At 37.7% G+C, this 22940-nt stretch overlaps 1 protein-coding gene across 3 annotated transcripts; it reads right to left on the reverse strand.

Moving 5' to 3' along the window:
- Nucleotides 1-1110: 1110 nt before the first annotated feature.
- Nucleotides 1111-22368, reverse strand: LOC106178996 (uncharacterized). Of its 3 annotated transcripts, none has more exons than XM_013562445.2 (4): nt 21830-22368; nt 4503-5435; nt 4019-4164; nt 1111-3335 (listed from the first exon to the last, which is right to left on the reverse strand). In XM_013562445.2, the coding sequence occupies exons 2-3, from the start codon at nt 5410-5412 to the stop codon at nt 4028-4030; spliced, it is 1047 nt and encodes a 348-aa protein (XP_013417899.2). In that variant the 5' UTR covers nt 5413-5435; nt 21830-22368; the 3' UTR covers nt 1111-3335; nt 4019-4027. The 3 variants fall into 3 exon arrangements, with proteins under 3 accessions (XP_013417899.2, XP_013417900.2, XP_013417901.2); XM_013562446.2 differs by lacking the exon at nt 21830-22368 and adding an exon at nt 13818-13930; XM_013562447.2 differs by lacking the exon at nt 21830-22368 and adding an exon at nt 10028-10276.
- Nucleotides 22369-22940: the final 572 nt, after the last annotated feature.

Genomic DNA, 22940 nt, shown 5'->3' on the forward strand with positions numbered 1-22940 from the left:
AGTCAATGAGTTAAAAGAAAGCCCATCTACTGAACTATTTACATCTTCAAACATTAAGGCATTGTCAAACTTTCCTTCATTTTCACGCGCCTCCTCATTTATTTAACGATTGTGGGGTGTTAATTTTCATAGAAAAACATATAAAATGGACGTAAAGTGTACATGGATGGAGCATTACTAAGTAGACGAGATACAGACTGGAGTTATCTCTCACGTAAAATAGATATATGATGGGGGGAATATTTGATAATACAGTTTGGAAAAAAAGAAAAAAAAGGGCGATGAAAAATAAAGAAAACCTCACATAGTTATCGTTTATGCCGGGGTATATCACCTGGCGGAAAAATGTTACTTATCTCAAAGTTCGATGACTTCAACGGTTTTGAAGATATTGCAATAAAATTTGGTATATCTTAGGAAACTTATGTTTTAATAAATGTTGAAAATTTCACGACTCTACCTTTCTTAGTTTTGGCATTGTGAAAAAAAATGTTAAGTCAAAAAAAAAAAAAAAAAAAAATGCCATGCCGGCCTATATGTCATCTGACAGGTGCCAGTGTCTGGCAGTTTCGGCATCTTGGCTTAAGATGTTTGGTATGTCAAAACTAAAAAAAGAAGATTCTTTAAATTGTGCCAGTTATTGAAAACATTATTTTCTCAAAATACCCCAAATTTAATGAGAACATCATCAGAACTGTTGAAGTAATTGGACATTGAAATAGGTAAAGTTTTTAACACAACCGGTATATTAAAAGCCATTTCCAACAGGGTTTTTGCACCTTTCTGCAAAGTATGTATGGTGAAATAAAACATTTAATAACACCGACAGAAAAATCTCTGAATTAATGATGTGTTGATTTCTTGTTCATTGAATCGCTGTTTCTCAGCACAAGATTCAAGGCGTTAATACGAGGTATCCGTTTGCCGATAAGGGGACCATTTACAGAATAACTTCAACTGTCAGAGACTTTGTAATAAAACGCATGAATACTGAACTTTTATTGAATCATTTTTCCTTTCCTATATTTCATTTCACAGCTGCAATTGATCGATGTATATTTAATAGTAATATATATATATATATATTGAAAATTAAAATAAAGAACGAAATTGTTTTGCTTCATGAATTAAATTTATTCATTAAACAGACAGTGTTTGCAGTTTTGCTAAAACGATCTGGAACTACGGAGCTATAGCTCTTAACATCTTAATATGCCGGGAAATTCTCAGACTCTGGCTAGTAACTCAGTTACAATTCCTGACATTACAAATAGAGATAGTTTAGACTTGCGACCTGCGTTCCATTATCTAACTGAGATCCAGGTCCACTGCATCGTCATGACGTCAAAGCATGATGTCACTTTCATCTTAACTTATTTTCTCACAGCTGCAGGGAAACGAACAAGGAGTATAAATGCGTTCCCTTGCAATTATGACCAATCCGCTTGTAAGTAATATTTGCACCACGGCTACCTTTTGCACCACGCGACACCCGATTTTAATAAGTTAATCTATATTTACACATTTACACTACCTAAAATAACGTTGTGTATACAACAACAATTACAAAAATAAATGTACATATGACTACACTCAGGTGGAAATAACACAGCTTAAGATATACTGTGCTGCTTTCAACTGTATTAGCTATGTTAAGTGCAGTTACGAGAACTGAAAAATAAGCATGTGATAAAGTATCTGATATCTCTCTGTACACCAGCTCTAATTATGTCCTTTGAGTTGTATTAACCGTGTTGGCTAACGATTAACTTAATGAACATTTCTGGCTTTGCATTTGAAGGAGTCTATTGATGACCTTTTGTAACACAAGTAAAGAAATCTAAGTAACGTTATTATACAGTAAAGAGTTCTGCAATCATTGAAATGTAACATGGAATGGTTTACATTCAAAAGTAAAGTTCCATAATGCCTTTTCAGTCTTTTCAGAATTTGCTTGATTGTAGCGGTATTGCAAATCGCTAAACTTGAAGCTCTTTTCTTTTTGGTTTCTCTTCAAAATCTACAAGTGTTGTTATTATGCCTGCTCCCCATGAAAGAGAATATGGTTCTTGTCAAAATGAGGGCTTTGCAGAGTACGATTTCTTCAATTAACACTCGACTCCATTTCACAAGAGCCACATATAGTATAGAATATCGGCTAATATACAAGTTGCTTATTAGGCGAATGGCCAAGGAAATACTAATCTCATATTATCACTGATTTTCAGATTAACCCAATTTCAAGGAGTCACAGGCCAGTTTCTGCATATTTTATCAGAACTAATTTGATTCTTCATTTTGAAAGCATATAACGTCTTCGAGATACCGACTGACAATACATTGTACCACGTACCGAGCAAACATTACATTTGTTTTGCTATCGGTTTACAGATACGTCACTATACAAATGTGATACGTTATTTACTAACTGATAAGAAGCGTTCGTTGGAGACAGAGATCTGATTGGCTGTACAAATGATTGAAACAACATCAACACACAAATCAATATCGCCTGATTTCTTTCCTTTCCTTTTTCCTTTTCCTTTTTTTTTTTTTTTTTTGAAGAACCATCGCATCTTTACTGCATTGCGTTCTAACATATCGATATTCACGCCAAATGTTTCTAGAAACAATAAACGTAAAACCGATTCAAAACTATATATAGTTATAGTTATGAATCGGTAATACAGCATATAGTAAAACGGCGAGATGAATTCACACAATTGCAGAGAGGAACCCCGAAATATTTACCAAAATCATCCAAAATAGTTCACAGCCGAAAATATAAAATGGCTAAAATAATTAATAAATCAAAAGTGAAGTAAATTAGCATTTTTGGCATATTGCCATTATCAAGAGTAAAAATCTTAAATAATCTCACAAAATGTCGAATATATCTCATCCCCATCTGTTGCTTGTCTTCAAAAAGCAGGAAACGACAATATATCCGCAACTGAATATCTAATTAAGTCCATCAGTCCAAAATAAGTAAATAACAAAACAACTACTGTGTCTTCAACAGCATTATAGTATGTTTCTTTTGCCCAAATTTCCCAAGTCTCGTCCATTGGCCAAAAAGAAACCACTATTAACAACGAAAGCAAATGAGGCGACAAGTTGTTGAAGTCACTGCTAGAATATACGGTAATGTAAGTAATTTTACATCCAGATGTTGTATGTTTTATCTTCTGTACAGTCGACCTTGTGATGTGGTGTTCCCTCATATGGAATGCATTTTGACTTCTAGAACCTTTTTTGTCAGATTCCAAAGGTAAAGTTAAATGGAAAGTAGTAAAACGGCCATGTCCTTTCATTGATCAGTTTGGATGTGGATTCTGGAAAAAACAAATTCAAAGTAAAGAAACTATGTAGAATATGTATTTTACTAAAGGTGGCCGTTTAATTCACATCAACAATATCATTAGATTCAGTTTCGCATTATATATGATAAAAGAAGAAATTCAATAGTAGGCCTATACGAAAAACATATGAAATAGGTAATTGTAAATATTGTAAAGAATCATAGATATAATATAATCATATTACATTATAGAATTATAGAATCATAGATTTTAGTTTTCCACTTATTTAATCACATAAAAGAATAGTCGGGGTACAGATAAAATCTGTTTCTCAGATTGTTTCTCAAATCTGTTGCTATTGGAATGATCATCAATGCCTTATTAATATCTATTCTCCCACAACTGGCATATTTACTGATGAATCTTTATTTAACCAAAGTGCAAAAAGAAGCATTTATTATCACATGGATCTGTCAATAACACGTTCATACTTTTATCATTAGCCGCTCGTTATTCATTAAAGTCAAACTTTGCCCAGTAGACTTTACCAGAGCAAGCATTTCTAAATTTCAAATTAAAGTGCTAGCTATATGTTTTTTTTTTTTTTTTTTTTTTTTTTTTTTTTTTTTTTGTATATTAAATACTTGTACCATTTATAAGAGCATGAACTGGTATTACCCAAACAACAAAGTAAATTTCACATTTTAAAAACTCACCTGATAGAATCACCCTAAGTTGTGTAATCTTTCTTCCGCTGTGAGGCGCTGTCTGGCGCGGTGTGCACTGAGCATGTCTGAAATGGCATGTAATGCTCCGTTCACCGATAGCTGTCGCCTCTGGGTCAAGATAGGCTGCTGTGTACCTGCAAGTGACAGGCAGATATATTCATTATAAACCTTACTGACGATGTATAGCGGTGATGCCTTTAAAGCCTGGCATGGTCATTTATTGTGCAATGTTTTTTTTTTTAGCTCTTTAGTGTCTGTATATCTGCAAATTTTTTCTGCCTAGTTCTCGATTTAAGCTGAATTGTTAACCCTATACAAACTATGGCTTACAAGGTTGCCATAAAAGTACTCGAACTTAATCATTTTGGTAAAAAAAAATCAGTTTCTATATATGTTTCTATTTATCAAGGAAAGAAGTGTGCTAAAGCTTAACAGAATATAAAGAAGAAGAAGAAGAACTGATTGCCCCTACCTGTTGCACTATCGGACGTCCCTGTCTCCAGACGTTTTGTGAGAACGCGGATTCTCTCTTGTATCAATTGTTTCTGAGCCGGGCTGCTCTGTTTCAACATCGCTAGAAGTGCCTCAACCGGAGAAGAGCTGCGTTTCGCTAAACCCTGCGCCGAATGACTTCTTTGAGCTCCCCTTGTCCTGGGATTCCGTTGAGAATGATGGCTGTGTTTCATAGCCGCATGGGGTGTTTCAGAATTGCCGCTGCTACTTTGTTCATCTTCTTGCTTTTGTTCGTGATTGTCAGTTTCGCTGTGATCGCCTCCGTTTCGCAAATGCCCCCTTAAAGCTGCGGTGGATTTTTCTTTCATTTGTCGGACCTCAGTGGACAACGTGGGGGCGGAGTTCCAGTTCGAGAATATGCTATCGGGGCCCTGCATGGCGCTGCTATCTGTGTCTAAATCACCATTGAAAATGTCCACGGGATCCAGCCCGCTGGCTTCGTCAATGTCTCCTCTTTTGCCGATTCTGTTCAATTTAGCTTTGATATTTTGCAACTGTCGCTGCTGCCACCTATGGGAAGCGGTCCTCAACATTCCAGCAATTGCGCCTAAATCTTGATTTACTGACATAGACCCCGGAAGTTGCCTTTTTCTTTGAACTGGTCTCCATGCAAACCTCGAGTTGCTCAGTTGAGGGGAGACAGAATGCAACCTATGGTCTCTCAGTCTGTTTCTCTGACTTTGCAACGTCTCCCAAACCCTCTGCACTGCAGCTATGTCCTCCTGGTTATCATCAGTGAGTCTGTGTAAGCGCGAGTCCAACCTGTGGGATGATGGGAAGTGGGATGTCTCCGCTAGAGGGCGGCAAGAGGCGAGGTAAGAGTAGAAGGCGGCAATTATGAAGTACACGATGTAGCTCATCGTATGCATTGTTGATCGTGTCTGTGGTTATTCTGGAAATTGAAATGAAAACATACATTAAGTCAATATGTTTGTGCTTGGATTTTCCATTAAATAATTGCATCTGTGTTTATTTCACGCTAAACTTTAAAATATCCCATCCAGGACTACCCAACCAAAATGGATTTCCCCCAAAAACATTTCCTCTATTCACAACTAATTGTGTTGCCCGTCCCTGCACTTGGATACAATGTTTTTACCGTCAGCTGGACACAATGTTTAAATAGTTTAATAATTAAATATTTAAATAGAATAAATTAGTTCAAATAACATCACGGCCTTTCATCGTTTTTTAAATTTGACTTGGGAAAGAAAAGCAGCTTTGCCGGATATACAGATGTAGAAAATATGATTTGTGGGGCTTTTTCAACAACCATTTAATAGCAATTAAATCAATAGTCATGATAACGATAATTATAACAATACTAATAATAGTTAGTGACCGACAGATAAAAGGCATTCTACTAAATATCCCAATGCTTCACTTAAAGGTGAGCGGATGGGCTTTTGCAAAAGTATAGCAGTTTGAAACGACTCAAAAATAATCCAATTCTGTTATTGATATCCTTAATTAACAGCATATTGAATAAAGATGACGTTTACCATATACGTTTGATGATAAACTGATATACGCCTGAATGTTTGCACCAAATGATGTATGATGCCACACAATAATGACTATTATCTAACAGAAGAAAGCCAGTAATGGATACCCCATCTATATCTAATGAAGCCATATAGTTCAACAACAGCACCACTACACGGGTAAACCCTATCCATCTTTACAAGAAGCCAAATGAATGAGAAAAAAGAGTCCTAGAAATAAAAGGTACTTTTTGCAACAATGAATCATGTCAACACATATATTGAACGCATATCCTCGGTTGGTAGTCGTCAGATATGTCTTATGACCGTATTTCGTGATCAAAGTTATTAAATTTATACACTGTTTGTATTACCAGTGTTCCTAAGCACACAGAGGAATACCCACACAGTAAAGTAAACGAAACTGAGCAGCAATACAAATCAGAAAAGAAGCCTCAGCTAAATATCTACAGAGACACTAACAAACTGAGTAGCTTTTCAAAGCAAAGACTTGTAACTATATATATATATATATATATATATATATATATATATATATATATATATATAGAGAGAGAGAGAGAGAGAGAGAGAGAGAGAGAGAGAGAGGTCATATCAATCCACTATCTGTTTGTACTGAAATGCCCTTACAACGGACTTTGTAAAATGAGTGATTGTTGTTGGTGAAGTCTTACGTAGCGTCTGTTTGCTGTTTGATTACTTTTCCCCGAAAAGCCTTCGTTTCTAAGATTTCTACTATGAAATTTTCACACCAGTATAAGATATATCCGCGCTCTAAATATGCTAACGCAGTATTCTCGTGTTACATGTGAATGGCTTTAGAACATTTGTTAACGACCCCACATGCAATTAAATCTAGAAAAAAATCTGAAACGCGGAAGGATTTTACAATGTACAGTAGGGCGTAATATCAAACCTGACAAAAGGTGTAAAAACTTGAATTTCAAGGGTACAACTCTAACTAATGTTTTATTTTAGCATTATTCTGTGTATTGAACGTGCCTCTAGCAGCACTTTTAGCTTCGTAAGCATTATATAGGCATGCAGCCTGTATCGAAATGCACGTTTGATGTCAACACTACTACTTCATAGTAAATAGCTTTTTCAATCCTTTTCACACAGAGATTTTCTTCTTTGAAAACAATATCTAACAAACCCAATTGTAAGCAATCTTGCCATTTAGCCTATCAGAGCATTTAGCGAGGATTAAGAATTATCACGTTCTCTTGACATTCTCGCCAATCTTATTGTGATTCTAAGTAGCGGCTGTTATGTGTTAATATTCACTAAAATATGTCATGGCATGTTTTCTGGGTAACAGTTGTATAATGACGTGTGGTGACGTTAACAAAACGAAAAACAGGAAAGAAATAACAAAAAGTAAGAAACAGGGGCTCGTGCCCAGGGTCTCAAACTTAAATTTTTTTGGATCTCTCTCTCTCCCTCTCTCTCTCTCTTACACACACACACCACACACACACACACACACACACACACATTTTCACCACTGTTAAATTGTAGCATTGCTATAGTTCCGTGGTTTCTATGTTTCAAGCGTTGTTCTGGTACTTATGGAGTGCTTAGTGTCATTCATTGTCAACGGCTTCACACTATCTTCAATAAACACTTTCGGCCAACCACACCAAGGACTACAAAACACAGTAATCTATCTATTTTCCAATACATCAGATGAAGGCATTTACTTTAATATCTAATACAGTTTATGGCACCGTTAGCACATACTTTAACACGAACTTCGAGTGTCGCGACCTAAGCTAGCAAAGGGAAAATCACAACTCGCCTCTGATCAGAAACTACCAATAATGAAACACGAAATGTAATATCGCGCTTCAGTGGCGTTATTATAGCTTTATTAATAGCATAATTACAGTGCAGAGTTACCATCTGTTTGATGCTAGGGGGAAATATAACACTAAAGTCTTGCTCCGGAAATGAGCTGAGATTAAAGAAGAGTCATCGGTGGGTCGATACGACCAATATTACAAATAAGAGCTAACCAAAAACACAGGGATAACGCTCTGAATTTCGTTACTATCTATAAACCCAGCGTGAGGGTCTAATGACTCTAATAAACAGGTTATCTGCTCTTCCTACGTTATCTGCAGAAGAAGCCTGCCAAATCGTGCTTAAGGTTAGCCTACGCGACCTCTAATAACGTTTTAAATTTCTTTCATTGCATTGGCTGAATTTATCACATAGAGCCAAGGAATTCAAAGGGAACGCTGTTATGTTTTTTTTCTTTTTTTTTTTATAAATCATTTCGTTTTATCCTTTAATTATGAGGAAGTTTAAACCAGAAATGAAGATATCAAAATTTGAAATAAACATGAATTAATACTATTCATATGATGTTCTTCTCAAAAATGATTTAAATAAATGAAATATTAGAATAAAAAAAACGACATTCAACCCAAAGGTAAATGAAAATATTAACCAAAATGTTCTCAGAGTAAAATATTAGCAAGTGGTACACTGGCAATTCACCGCTTTTGTCATAAAAAACATTAAAGATTTTTTATGAAATCATTTTTTTGATAATTTGATTTCCTTGATCATGGCCCTGGGGCGCACAGACCAATTTGTGTATTAATTTATGTCATTTCTGTCCTAAAATAAGTTTCTCTTAAATGCTTTATTTGTCGATTGATAAAGGAAGGACTAATTATCTGAACCAGCATTGAAGGTTAATAGAGGTGACACAAATCTGGAAGAAAAATAAAATATAACAAAATCAGGAAAAACTAAAAATAATCAAGGACAACGAATTAGTAGAGAAGCTGGATATTAAAAACTGGTTTCTGTTTGTAATTAGTGTGGCCAAAATGAGGAACGACAACAATGTACAGAACATATTGAATTGACGTAAACACCGGCCAGATTAGTGTTCCAGAAAGCAGCCTCAGGGGGAAGACACATCAAACACTGAGCCATTTTCTAGCCGTGGAAATTACGACGTGGGAGACAACGTATCAGAACAATATCTACAAATGAACGCGAAAATCTGATAATCACGTCCCAGGTTTTGTGTTCCGACCGCCACTCTCATGCTCTCCATCTAAGCTTCTTTCCGACAAACGACATCTAATCCTTCTCACATCTAAGTTTGTCTTGGTTTGCTTTAAGAACAAAAACCAAATATACTATCGATAGCGTTTAATTATCGCCGCTGGACACGAGCTGGACAAGGGCAGCGTTCTTGGTTATCCGGAGGTCTGTACATTTGCGGCGTTCAACTGACCATAGCCATTTTTAATGGTCTTGGCTTTATGAAATTATCGAAATTCATATATAGTATTATCCTCCCGTTCCTTTTTTCTGCATCGCACTACAGTTTCGGAAAATGACGCTCGATAAAAGTATATTGGAACATTTTGTATCATATTCAATTTTCTTTTGCACGATTCTTTCGTGTTTCTTTCATTCATTTTGATTGCTGACGGAGTTTTTGAATATTTTATGTCGTTTTATTTGGATTTTTTAATTTTTCGATGAATAAATGTTGTTTTCATTATTCCCTCATTATATTCGAAACTAAGTAAAATCTTGCCTCAGACGACGTTGATCATTCCCAGAATGTCGTGCGTGTTTTTCCTTTGAAAATTTAAGGTAGATTTCTTTCCCTGTTTGGTTCTGCATTGATTCTGGCTCTAACAAATTATAATTGATGTGCGTTAGACGTTTTGAGGGCACCTTTGACAAACATCCGCAACGTAGGCAAATTACAAAACTTTTGGGAACTCGGTTTAAACACATATAGGAATATAACGGGAAACTAACGCTAACGAAAACACCTGGCCCAACCGAACATGTAGAAAATGAGTCTTTTGTAGCAAGTTATATAGTTGTGCCGATTATATTTACAAAAAAGTACATAAAATACAGATTTACCGTTTGTTGTATTGCAAATGGCAATTCACTGTAAACAAGACAAGACAACACAGATATACACGTGTCTTACCGGTCGCCCACTTTGGACTCACGACAACTTCTGCTTCTTAATATCTTTAGCTTTAATCTCTCTCTCTCTTGCTGTCTTTTACCGGACCCCTTGGTACCTGTTGGCGTTGTTTATGCGCCCTTTTTGGTAGTTCTTTTTATATATCAGACAAAATACCTTATTCAACTCGTACTTGTTAAGTCTCGAAGTGTCAGAAGTTTCACCAATTCAGATATGCCAACAAAAGTCACCGATGCACCAGCTATCATGAACAGCCCATATATATGTGTATATTTATATATATATATATATACAGCTATACGTGCGCAATTTATGACTAAAGCAGGTCGATGATCAACCAATCAGATTACAGATTCTAAAACCAATGCAGCACCAGCGGTTCACAGTTTCTTGTCGTGAAGGAAACAATTAGTCTTAATTGCTTTTTAGCGATAAACATGAAAAGCGAGGAATTGCCAACTTCATTGCACGGGAATATTTTCAGTTTTAAATCATGGTGTGAAACTAAAGTCATACACAAACACATAAAACCCTGACATGTTGTTTGATAAACTGCAGTAGGCAGAACCAGGAGTTCCAATGGACCCCCATCGCTCTCTTTTTAAAAGAGGGAAGAAAGACACGCTGAGGCTTCTAGAAGTATGAGTATCGCGTGTAGTTTCACTCTTCTTCTCCTTAAGCAAGTAATCGTAACTTAGCCCCATACCCCACGATAATACAAAAAAACAAAAAAAAAAACGATCCTATCAAGAATTAATTGACTGGTGTGGGTAGGTGTGGACAGTGTGGTCACGGCTATGGCAAGGTGACAGTTACGCAATGTTTGACGTCTGGAAACCGTTTTAAGTAGAAGATCATTATATCTACAGACTCAATCAACTTAGGCAGCAGTGTTTAACAAACCACGTCAACTGTTACAACACTCCTCCTGATTATTATATTGATAAGGAAATTACTAATCAATAAAAGGAACCATCGTTTTTTAGTTATATTGTATTATATATGTGTTATCTTGCACATTATCCTTTTTATTTTCTTTCCAGTGCATCATTTGCCATATTTTGCATACATGACTTTAATTCCCCGTAACGGCAGGACCGACCAATGTGCTTCAAAAACCGATGGTGGATTAATGGTGTTTAAAACAGCAATATCGGACGAACGCTACAATACAAACTACCTGTAAAAGAATAATAAATATGATAGGCGGTCCCTCTCCAAAGGTGTAAGAAGTAATTTGTAAAGGTCTGGAAATATGAAGGCTGGTGCTTCAACGTTAACAAGACACCATTTGCACATTAGATGGGCGTTGATCGCTGAAAACCGGATCCCCCCTTTGTAAGTAGAACGGTAACTGTGTGAACACCGGTCCCTACACCTCTTTGGTCTACTTAAAGGATTAACAGAAACATAAACACAGCGAACAATCCCAAATGTGACCGCTGTCTCTGATTATATGCGCTATAAAATGTTCTGCTGTGATCGTCGGGTAATTAGCACTGCCAAAGGTTCTGTGCAATTGGATTATTTTTCGCATTTGCTGGTTTATAGGCCCTTTGTGACTGTAAAACGACCTTCTAACACTTTGGTATGGACGTTTGATAAGGTAATTTGGACATATTTAACCCTCTATTCTTCCCCCGGCCCTGTGGTGCTTGTTGCAGTTGTCCCCAGTTTCAATTCCATACGTTCCAAACACAAATATAGCAAACAAAACCCCTTTCGTGAATGAAATTTTAAATAGTATATATGCATTTGTACCAGATTCCAATGACAACCCTTACAGTTCTTAACAATCTCAATTGTCTCCAATAGGTCTTAAAAGCCATGCAGTCTGGTTCCATGCAGTTTGAACAGTTTCACAGAAAAGCCGAATGCATGCTAACGCATGTCAGTAATCTGAAACTTACTTTTTACAAAACCAACGTGTTTATTTTAGGTTCCTGTGACAGAAACGTATGTGTAATACATTAACTGAATAAATCATTTGGCATATAAGGTAAATGTCCATCTAACCCAGTTTGTTCTATAGTATAAGTGTTTCACAAGGGGTGGGGTTTTGGGGGCGGGGAGAGGGGGGTAATGCTAGCACAAAGAAATTAGGGGTTGTCTCCAGCACTGCTCTCAGACGAAGAGATCAGACTGCAACTCAGACATCTATATTTCATTCTGCACAAATCTGGCTTTGTGGTGACGTAAAGACGTATGCAGCTGACTCTGTCATCACTTGGTAACGGCCACCCATGTTGATTTATTATTTCCCTGTTTTCGTAAAGTTTTTTTTTTAATTTTGATAAAAAACTAGTACATTAGAATCCTGCACGTCCACAATATTTCACCAATTTTAGTGATATATGTCCAGTAAGAGGCTATTAACCTGAATAGCTTCATTCCTTCAAGATATCTAGATAAACATCCAGATATTTGGAGGTTCACAGCATTTTTATTATTAGCTTTTCATAGAAGATAAATCTGTTTTTTTTAAGTGCTCAGTCGGAGCAAGATTTGCTTTTCATATGTTTATCTAATGCACTTTAGAAAGAACAAATGTTACTCAAATTCTGACATCGACGCTATTCTGTAGGCTTACGCACGTGTAGCTACATGTTTTTCGTGCCATGCTGTCGGATTTAGCGTGCAAAAGTGCTGCTCAGCTGGGCATATAATTAAATCATTCCAAGACACATCCTTTTACAAGATCAACAAAATTATCAGAATGTGATGCCCAGTTGTTGGGTAATTTAAGAAGAAAATAATGAACAACCTACGTATTGTGTTCTATTTGATACATTGCCTCCTTTTGTTCATGGTAGGTACTATTCATGTATCATCGCGCAATCAAAGAAAAGGGAATTAAGAAGCCACCTATCTGAAACAACCGTGGTTAGTACAGTAACTCCTCAATCTCTAGACCAGATCTATTAGTGTGCGGGTCAACTGTAGTCTATCGACAGATACTAACCCTTTCTAATTACTAGTATCTAATCTAGTTCATATAGACGACAGCCGAATTTTTGATCTCTTCGCGGCACCTCTTGCTTTCATAATAATAATAAAATATAATAAAAATAATAAATAACAATTATAAAAAAACAATAATATCTTATAGTGATGACAATGATAGATAAATAAAATGATAAGTAACAAGATCAATAAATGAATGGCTAAGTGTATGAATAAATAAAAAATAAACTGCAGGCCGTCTTAACATGCTACACGGCTCTCTTTTTTTCCATGTATCGTATACAAGTACTTCGGGAGCATCCCGGCCTGCATTGCACTTGCCCTAATCTTAGTACTAAGCAGACCGGATGGGACACACAACAGTATTCTTTGCTTTCACGCACCTGTCCAAATATATAAAATATGGATATGTTATATATATATATATATATACACCCAATCAATACTGTCCGATGTGGCGTACCGTTGACGTAATGGATAGCCTAAATATGTGTGTATTGCCGTATATTTGTCCTTGGGTGGTTTACGTTGTTTGTGCCCTTCAACGTTTAAGCCGGTATCAATTCATTCATATAATGAAACCAAAACAATTTGATTTGGATGATTACTTCATGCGTGTTGCCGCCAATAATGCCAATTGCCTCCTGACACACGACGTTGTAGCCAATTTAAAGTTGACTTAGTAGCTAAAAATGCGATTTGAAAGCGATTCTGTAAATTTCAATATTACCACAATGATCTTCAAGAAGTGAAATAAATAAATAAATAAAACCAGAGAAACAAGCTGCAATATGTGATTATGTACATAGTGGCAATGGTAACTTACGTCTATGGACCCCTGTCGCCGCTCGCACGCCGGCCCGTCATTAAAAAGAAAATGTTCGGTCTGATCTTACTTACTTATGGGATACCTGATTGTATGATGGATAGCCGACTATGATTTCTAGTATAGAAATAAACGACAAATGCGCCCTGAAAGCAGGTGGCCTCGTTGAATTATAGCTTTCTGTGATTTAATGATTCCGTGAAATTGTAAACCAACGCCAAAACACGACGTTAATGGACCGGGTCCCCATTTACACAACGACCCCCTTAAAACTGTGACAAATTACTCTCCTATTTTAGAAATGATTTAAGGACAAGGAATGTAAGATTTAACCGGATCTGATAGTGTCTTCTGTGTTTTTTTCCTCAACGCCTTTCCTATTATTCTAATAAATATCATGATAAAGATTTATTGTTTTGAATGTGGCATCTGTAACTCAACGCGAGGCAGATCAAAAGTGTGAGACCAAATTTCCTTGGTCAGATACGTTACGCGCCAACAGGTGTGCGACTGATATGTGCCTGTGATTCAATGATTCCATGAAATTGTAAACCAATACCAAAATATGGGTTTAATGGGCAATGCATTTTATTATTTTATTTTACCTCAACCCCAATAACATTCATTCATTGTCAGACATCTGTGTGTGTGTGTGTGTGTGTGTGTGAGAGAGAGAGAGAGAGAGAGAGAGAGAGGCACATGTATATGACACCGAATCCAAAGGGACATAAAAGATTTACATGTCATATACGCCTACCGTAGATAAAATCACGACGTTGATGGCACCAGTATAGAGTCGGGCACATGGAAGGGGACTCCAATGAAGGAACTACAATACAGAATGTTAAAACAGGCGGAAAGGGAATATTTAATGGGGGGGGGGGAGTTCAGGGTATCTTAGAGGGCAAACAGTGCCATTTGGTACGGTTTACAACTATGATTCAACTAGTCAAAATTATCATTTCAAGAAGGGGCCATTGGTGTGTTTTTTTTTCAGAAATCGAAGGGAGGGACAGGACCCCCTGACACCCCCCTCACAAATCCGCCACTGGAATTTGAGGTCTACGTCCATTGATGCTCAGCACTGAGTCACGTAATCAGAAACATCGCCGTTGCGTGCGGTCGCCTCCGACTCCTGCACCTAAATTAGCCGCCATTCCAGTGGATAAAAACCAACATATTAAGACCTGCCTAACCGCAATCTCAACCACAGACAGCTAGGTTAGATTCACCTTGAGACCCAGCAACGCCAAGAGCCACCAGGATTTCAACTTCAATGGTCCTCGAGGCTGATATCTAGGTTGAGTTGGCTGTTGGAATTGTTTGGTTTTACGTCTATGGCATGTCAAGTGAGGTGCCAAATACATCTAGTCTGTACCTCCCACCCCGAACCACTACTGTCCTATGACTTTATAAAGGTTTCTTTAATATACAGTCTACAATGAAACAATGAGCTTTTTGCTTTAATGTCATCGTTGCAAACAAAGGAAAAATAGGTTTTGTAAAATCTGAAAACAGGTTATCTGTAAATATTCATTAATAAACCATATGTGTGCCCATATGTGTGTGTGTGTGTGTGTGTGTGTGTGTGTGTGTGTGTTTGGCTTTTTGTACTCAACATATTATCCTCTCACAAGCTCCATTTCACGGTTTCTTGCAATTTTAAGCAGACAAGTACAGAAAATCCCATTCCACCACAGTTATAAAGAAACGAAAGAAAAAAGACTGGCAAGGTGACCCCCTCACCTTGTTCAAACAGGAGTAAGGGAAAGTGGAATAACCTTCAAACAGCCATTCTAACAAATATATTACTTTACTTATTATATGATAAACGTAGATAATGATCCTACATTCTGGATTTGGGATCTGATTAAACATAGTATGTGCCATTGGCAACATCACTATACATAATATTCACGTAATCTCAGAATTTTTGACCAATAGAAAATTGGGAAAATTATTAATCAGACGACAACAACGTTCAATGACGGCGATGTTCTCAACTTTTTTGTGTTATCTTGGAGGTAATGGACCGTTTGTCAATGGATGATACAATAAAACAAAGTACGGACTTTTGATTTGGATCAAAATGATGATTTGTAAACCCAAGATTCAATGTATACTTGTACCATACACATTTATGGTGCGGTAGAAGAAAGAAAAACGTATATGTGAAAACGTAGGACTACACCTGCAGTATGACATTGAAAACGTGACAAATTGAGAGCTGTTAATTACGGAAAAGATGACATCTGGAACTGTATCAGATACAGCAATTAAGGATCAAAAGTGAGATTGTGACAAAGTGCATTAATGAGGCTACAGTAACCAGTTAGTAACACGTCGGTGAGTGCTGCAGGGAGTTGAGTAACGAGTGTTCGATGTCACCAAATGTCAGGAAAAAAATTAAGAACTATCTTTCATTACCTGTATATGTATTAAAACACAACCACAAATATAACGAAAATTGGATACAGCAGCAGAGACAGCAAACTTGTACAAATCCCAGGTCAAAAAAAGATATGACATAAATGTTGCTTAGACCTAGACATCTAATAATTCCTAAATCTCCTACCGACAGAAAAAAAAAACTAAATCCTGCTAACCATACTGTTATAGTACGTTGCATTACATTCCCCAATAGTTACAGAATTAAATTATCAAACACATGTCCTTCAACGTGACTGGGAGTTTGAATTTGCATGGTGCAAACATGTAAAAAGCGTAAGCATCATGTGCCTGTCTCATTAAAACGCACTCATAACCTACTTCTCACACCATTTCATTCACCATATCGCCTGTGAAGTCAAGTGGGCGATGAGTGCAAAACTACACATTTGATTGGCTAAAGCGTTGCTGACGTCACTGATGAACGACCTACTAAATGGATTGGACCGGATGTAGTGAGTGTCCAATTGATTGACAGTTAACGACGCTATTTTCCTCTTCTTTTTCTGTAAGTGTTGCTGCCAATAAAGATTCACTAAATCGCTAACAGTGACAAGCACGCTGATCACTATACATTTAAACTCTGGTAAATCTTAACAAAAATCAATCAAAGTTTTAGTCATAAAACACCGGAATCCTTGGTAACTCTCCTCAAGAAGAGGAGTGTATCTGCTACATTGAGTCTGATGAATAGTCTCTTGGTTGTCTTTTGAAGAGAATCATTCAGGTTTTTCTGAATGAATAAGTGCACTGTCTGACATAAAAAAAACCGCAGGTGCCACATCACACTCATTGCAGAAAAAAAAAACAATGCAATCCTTGTATACCATCACGCTGAATCAGGTCGCGTATTCTCCTGTCCAGGGATAAAGGGGTAGAGGCAGTAATAGTAAAATTAAACGCACAGAACCATTCAATGGCTAAACCTCACGTCATAGAAAGATTATAATGGAGGAGAAATATTGACATACTGTGATGAATACGAAATTACAAAACACAGTGTCAAACTCTATAGGCTTTACAATGATGTGTTCGATACAAGATCTAGATCCGTCACACCCGTCGAGGTTATCGTTACAGAAAACTGATAACCTATGAGCAAAGTGTCACTGATCTCAGGCTTTGGGTGACACTGAGCATATTGGACTGTCACATTGTTTTGGTATATTCAGTATCTAGCGCAGAGATAAAGCTCTTTCACCCCCTCACCTCTTCTTGTACTCAAGACTGACGATATTACGCGTTTAACATTGTATGCTCAGTTTCCAGAATAGTAATAAAAGTCTTTAGCCCCTCGCCTCTTTTCAAACTACAGACTGATGATATATCGGGTTATTGCGTTGTACATTGTGTTTTCGCTTTCTAGAGCAGAAAATAACGCCACGACATGTCTGATATCAAGGTTACCCAGGATGTTTTGTATTCTTAATTTTCATTTTTCTGCAGTTTAGCCTTGATCGCCCCATCTAGATTTCCTACAGAAACTACAGAGGTAAACCACGTCAACTTGTCCTCAGCCGCTGTGAGGTCACTGACCCGCTGTGGGGTCAATGTCACGCGCTCAGGTACCAGAAGATCACCCAAGGTCTTCCTCTTCCAACATCAAATACAGGACATGGGAAGCTAGGCGGGTGTAAAAAGGGGTACAAAGGCTATTTCCTCCGCCACTCTCTCCCCCAGCATGCTGAAATACGTGTGACAAGAAAGAAAAAGATCGGGATACATGCACACGCGTAGCAATGGTCACTAGTAGCAAAAGTGTATATAATATTCATTCAAACTAGGAGCGATATTTCACACGAATCAAATAGTTCGCATAGTCGATGAAACAGAAACAGGCCAAGAGAAACCACACAGACTCAATATGCCTGGTGTTTCACTGACGTTCAGTAATTGTACATATTAATCCATGCCATCACCTATTATACAATGTATGTAGTAAGAAAAACCGCAATTTCAATATGTGTGAAAATTCACAAGAATCCTCCTTGGAATTGGTAATCGACAGGTGTGTCAACGTGTTCTGGTTCTGAAAGGGAAACTAGTTTGATGAATAAAATACGACGTTTGATGTACTTTGTCTATTGAGTTATCTTATATCCCTATCTGCTAATTTTTTTCCTGGTGTCTACGTTATGAGGTCGTCCAAAGACGCTAGAGTCACACCCAGCGAGCAGATTGTAACTTTCTCATCATCCAGTAATACCATCATCCGTGTAAACCTAACAGCATCCAAACACAGTACTTTAAATCGAAAAAAAATGCATGTAGCGTCTTGAAATACGGGGTATTGTCTTTTATTTTCTGATTGAACATGTCTGTTTGAAAAAGCATCTTTATTTCTACAGCTCATTCTGCAAGGTGACAGGAAATCACGTTAAATCCGTACTTTATACTCTTTATGCTTCTGTGAATGTAAAACTAACTACCACACAATATAACTGCTGTATCAGGAACGCCATTCTTTATGAGACCAAACGCTTTGCTGTAATGCCCTGGGCGCGGGGGGTGGGGGTGGGGTGTGGGGTGTGGCGAATGAACCGCCCTTTTTGCAGTGAAGAGTTCCCCACTGAAGTTCGAGGATGCGCGGTTAAAGACCACCTTTTCATAAAAAAGACCCTCACAGCATTTGACATTGCTTTGTCCATTCTTGAGTGTCTTTTATTTCCCCTTCTTAACTAGATGCTTCGCTAACGACATGTCGATTTGATAATGGAGATAAAAACCGTACAATATTCCGAACCTAGGAAATGAACATCACTACAGACCACATAAAGAAACTTGTAGAAAAAACATATAGCTCCGAAAACTCAGGAAATGGCCTTAATCTAAGAGTTTAAAGTCGAAAGCAATATATGAGAATTCAGAATGTAATGCCTCCCCCAAGCTTCCTTTCGAGCGGGTCGATTTAGAAAAAAATGCCGCAGCCAGTACTGAGACTGCCAAAACAAACTCCTCCTACTAGCCACGCGCTCGCGAGACTTTTTTCTGGTACCCAGTGATGGTTTACTGCGGTATCTTAATGTCTGCCACGTGTGGGGTGAACAAAGCCAAATAGCGGTTCACCTTTAATGAAGATAAACATTACATCTTCTGAGGGACTTCAGTCTTGTTTTTACACTGATACGAGGAAGCGGTTAAAGTGGGGCATGGGGTTTCGATGATTGAGCCTCTCTCAGCGCAGACGATACCCCGTCTATTAAGCTTGGTAAAAATCAATGCAGCGTTCACAGGTTGCAACGGCCTGCGCGTTGTTCTTGATTAACTTTCAGTGAATTTAATGACAAGGGTGTGGGCGTTATCGCCAGGTGCGGAATTGCACATTTCATAAAATTAAGACTTTGATTTTCGGTCATTACGCAATATTTGCTTAAGCTGTTCAACTGTTGTTTTAAGAAATCGAAGTGAAATATATTACGCGCATATCGAAATTCGCGAATTATAGCAATTTGTGAAGGAGTAGGAAAAATTAAAAGAAAACCAAGAAAGGAGTTGCGGAGTCAGAACATATACACGTAGCAGAAATTCCAAGCTATTGCACATGTATGCAGGCTGTCTTCAGTCAAATTAACTCCGCGAAGTGTGTATAGTGTTTTGGTTGAAATGCGGATGCCTTATTTCCCATATTCTAAGAAACGTCAATTTAAAGTAATTAGAACAGGTAGCAACCGCCTGCGCTTTATTCCTTGTTAACTTTAAGTAAAGTTCCTAACAGCAAGATATGCTGAAGCCAGTCGGTGTCACTGTCGGTGCATATTTGCACATTTCATAAAGTTAAGACTTTGATTTTCGATCATCACGCAGTGTTTGCCTAAGCACTAAAAATGTTATTTTATTTGCAATTTCTGAAGGATTGGGAAAATCAAACCCCCCTCACCAAAAAAAATATAAATAAATAAATGTTGCCGAGTCAGTTAACTTGAGAACTCTTTCAGCACGGTGAGCAGGGATTTTAAGCTATTGTACATGTATGCAGGTTGTCTTAATAAAAAAAGAACGCGGTAAAGTGTGTGTAGTGTTTTGATTGAAATGCGTATACTTTAATTCCAATATTCTAAGAAACTAAGAATCGTTAATTGAAATATGTACATAATCACCACCTGAAAGAATAGCCAAACGAGATAAAACCACGTGTTACTGACTGAACTACTGCACACGTGTACGTTACAGACAGGAAATAAACGTGCCACAGGTGGTGATTGAACAAAAATCCCTCTCCAAAAAAGATACTGTATTGCTCTATCGCAAAGTTTTTCTCTGCACATGCTCTTCCTAATATAGCTTCCACCTGAGGATTGACCACTGACCAGGGGTCATTGACCTGGTCTGAGGACACGAGACAGTACCGGTGAAACGTGACAGAGAGTCCCCCATGATAGTGAATCCACTTGCCATTCCTTTGTACAGTAAGCCTCGCCCTAGATTTGGACCCACTTAGGTCAGACTAACCCCAACCATTATAACTATACGAAGGGCGGACTTTCTGTTACACGGACCCTCAGTGTCGTTACACCGGGACGTGTGTGCGCCTGCCTCTCCAAGGTGACATCGCTGTACGCTATATAGTAGCCTGGAGACCACTCTTTATCTACCTCGTGTGATACCGACATTAAGGCATCTTTATATCCTCGTCGCCCTTAACCACTACCTGGGCCCTAACGGAAAATTCACTATAGGGCCCTACAGGATATATCACAAGATAGGAATCCTTTAGGACGTTCAACAGAATTCTCATAGAGTCCTATAAAGTCATATTATGGCATAGGGATCCTATAGAGCATTTTCATAAGGGAACACATAGGTACAGGAACTCAACAAAACGGGCGTTATACATGTACTAACATTATTCATATAATTTTTATTCTAGTCTATGAGAAGGTTTAACTGGCATTAAACAGTATACGTCATCCAGCTGTCTGTTAAAAGTCGAGACTACAGTGAGGGAACGCTATATACCGCCACGTGGGTTGAGCTATTCCTGTACCCATGCAACACCTTGACGTGACTGAAATGTTCTAACGTGTAGCTGAAGGTCGGAGGAAGGGGACACCAGTGACACGGTGAAAGAGCATTGGTGAAAATGCCTCTGGTTAATAGCTTCATGTAATAAACAAGACGTTGGGAGAGAAATTTAAAAAAAAAAAAAAAAAACGAAAAATGTGGAATTCTGTTTTCGAGTTAACTTGTCAGAGTCCGAGACAGCTGTCAGGCAATCACAAGTCAAAAACAAGAAAACATTTCAATAACAGCTAAACATGGGTGGAATTTAAGAGTCATTCAAGTCAACTTTATTAAGCAAGCAAACAATCTAATTGGCAACACCCTTCCCCCCCAAAAAAAACTTAATAAACACAATATCCCAAACATTAACGTCAAAACAACAAAAACGCACATTTAAACGAGAACTGAAACAGGAAAAATAACTGCAAAACAGAAATAAAGAAGGACAGTTAATTATTTAGGGACAGCTGCACCAGTATCTGGTGGTAAATTATTAGTAAAAACACAAACCATGGTTAGATGTTAGGTTAAGTAGTGAATAGCTGTAGGAAAGATCTACATACCTTATATCAGTATCACAGTAGGCGGAGTAAAAGGCTCCAAACAGAATGTATCAGAAGATGAATAACTTAAGATAATTCTTGAGTAAACTCTCTCTGGTATAAAGTCTATCTTCTTGTCTCTTAAATATGTCTAATCTCTTGTTTAAAAATATCTTGTCGTCGTTGGGTGGTGTCTGTCCTCTCTTGTCAATAAATTCTTATTTCTTACGCGAATTTCAGTTGTTTGTTTCTTGAAAAAGTCCTTGTAAATATCACTCGTTGTAAATTACAGTTCTAGTAAATTTCAAATTCCTGTTAATTTCAATTCCTTCAGTCTGAGATCGCGTAGAGTACGGAATGGCGCGAGTAAGCACGTGTATGTAGTCTTTAAAGTTTCTCTCACAAATGTGGTATACTCCTCGACAGTTGGTCGAGCCATTTATATACCACTTGATGGCCCGTTCCCTACTGGCGTTTTCGTAGATGATGAATGCATTAGCTCAGAAAACCCACAAGGAACACTTAAGCGTCTCTTCCTGAGGAACAGCAGTCTACCCGCAGTGGCTGTATAGACGTAAATTACGTCTGCACAGCGCAACACGCGCTGATCTTAAGTGAATTTCGCAACCAGGGGCAGGTTGTCTTGCGCACGTAGCACTTTCAAGGCCCCTCCCTCATTTTTCGACCAAAAGGAGAGCCAGGCTGCGGCTAAATTCTATTACATGATATAATAAAATTTTGAGGACATGATCAGGCTCCGGGAGTCGAATTAGGGGTCCAGATTATTGTCCTTCCTTAAGCGTCCGTTTATTTTAATACATATAGCTTATTTCCTCATAAAACAAATAGATTTGATTATCTGATCATAATGGTATAAGGGTCTGCGTCAGGAAAATTGCATACGGGCGATCCGACCGTCTTATAATTTTTTTGAAATCACCGAAAAGAAAACAACATTTCGGATCAACAGTTTGTTTATAAACATGCCGCTCGGGAGTATAAAAAATGAGAATACACGCACAGCCGTCTCTTTACTTAAAATGCTGTGGACGGAATGACCCCATTTTCACCACGGGTCCCCTTAAAGGTTGAACACAAATGCAGTCTTAAACACACAAAGTATGACCGCTTG

The sequence above is a fragment of the Lingula anatina genome, chromosome 8, assembly GCF_051362555.1.
Source record: "Lingula anatina isolate TDL-2025a chromosome 8, LinAna3.0, whole genome shotgun sequence".
Taxonomy (NCBI): domain Eukaryota; kingdom Metazoa; phylum Brachiopoda; class Lingulata; order Lingulida; family Lingulidae; genus Lingula; species Lingula anatina.

Bases quoted from the DNA above. Each gene is read 5' to 3' on its own strand.
- LOC106178996 (XM_013562445.2), bottom strand. From the start codon at position 5,412: ATGCATACGATGAGCTACATCGTGTACTTCATAATTGCCGCCTTCTAC. The intron at 4,165-4,502 runs GTAGGGGCAATC...TGTCACTTGCAG, and splicing joins GACGTCCGATAGTGCAACAG to GTACACAGCAGCCTATCTTG.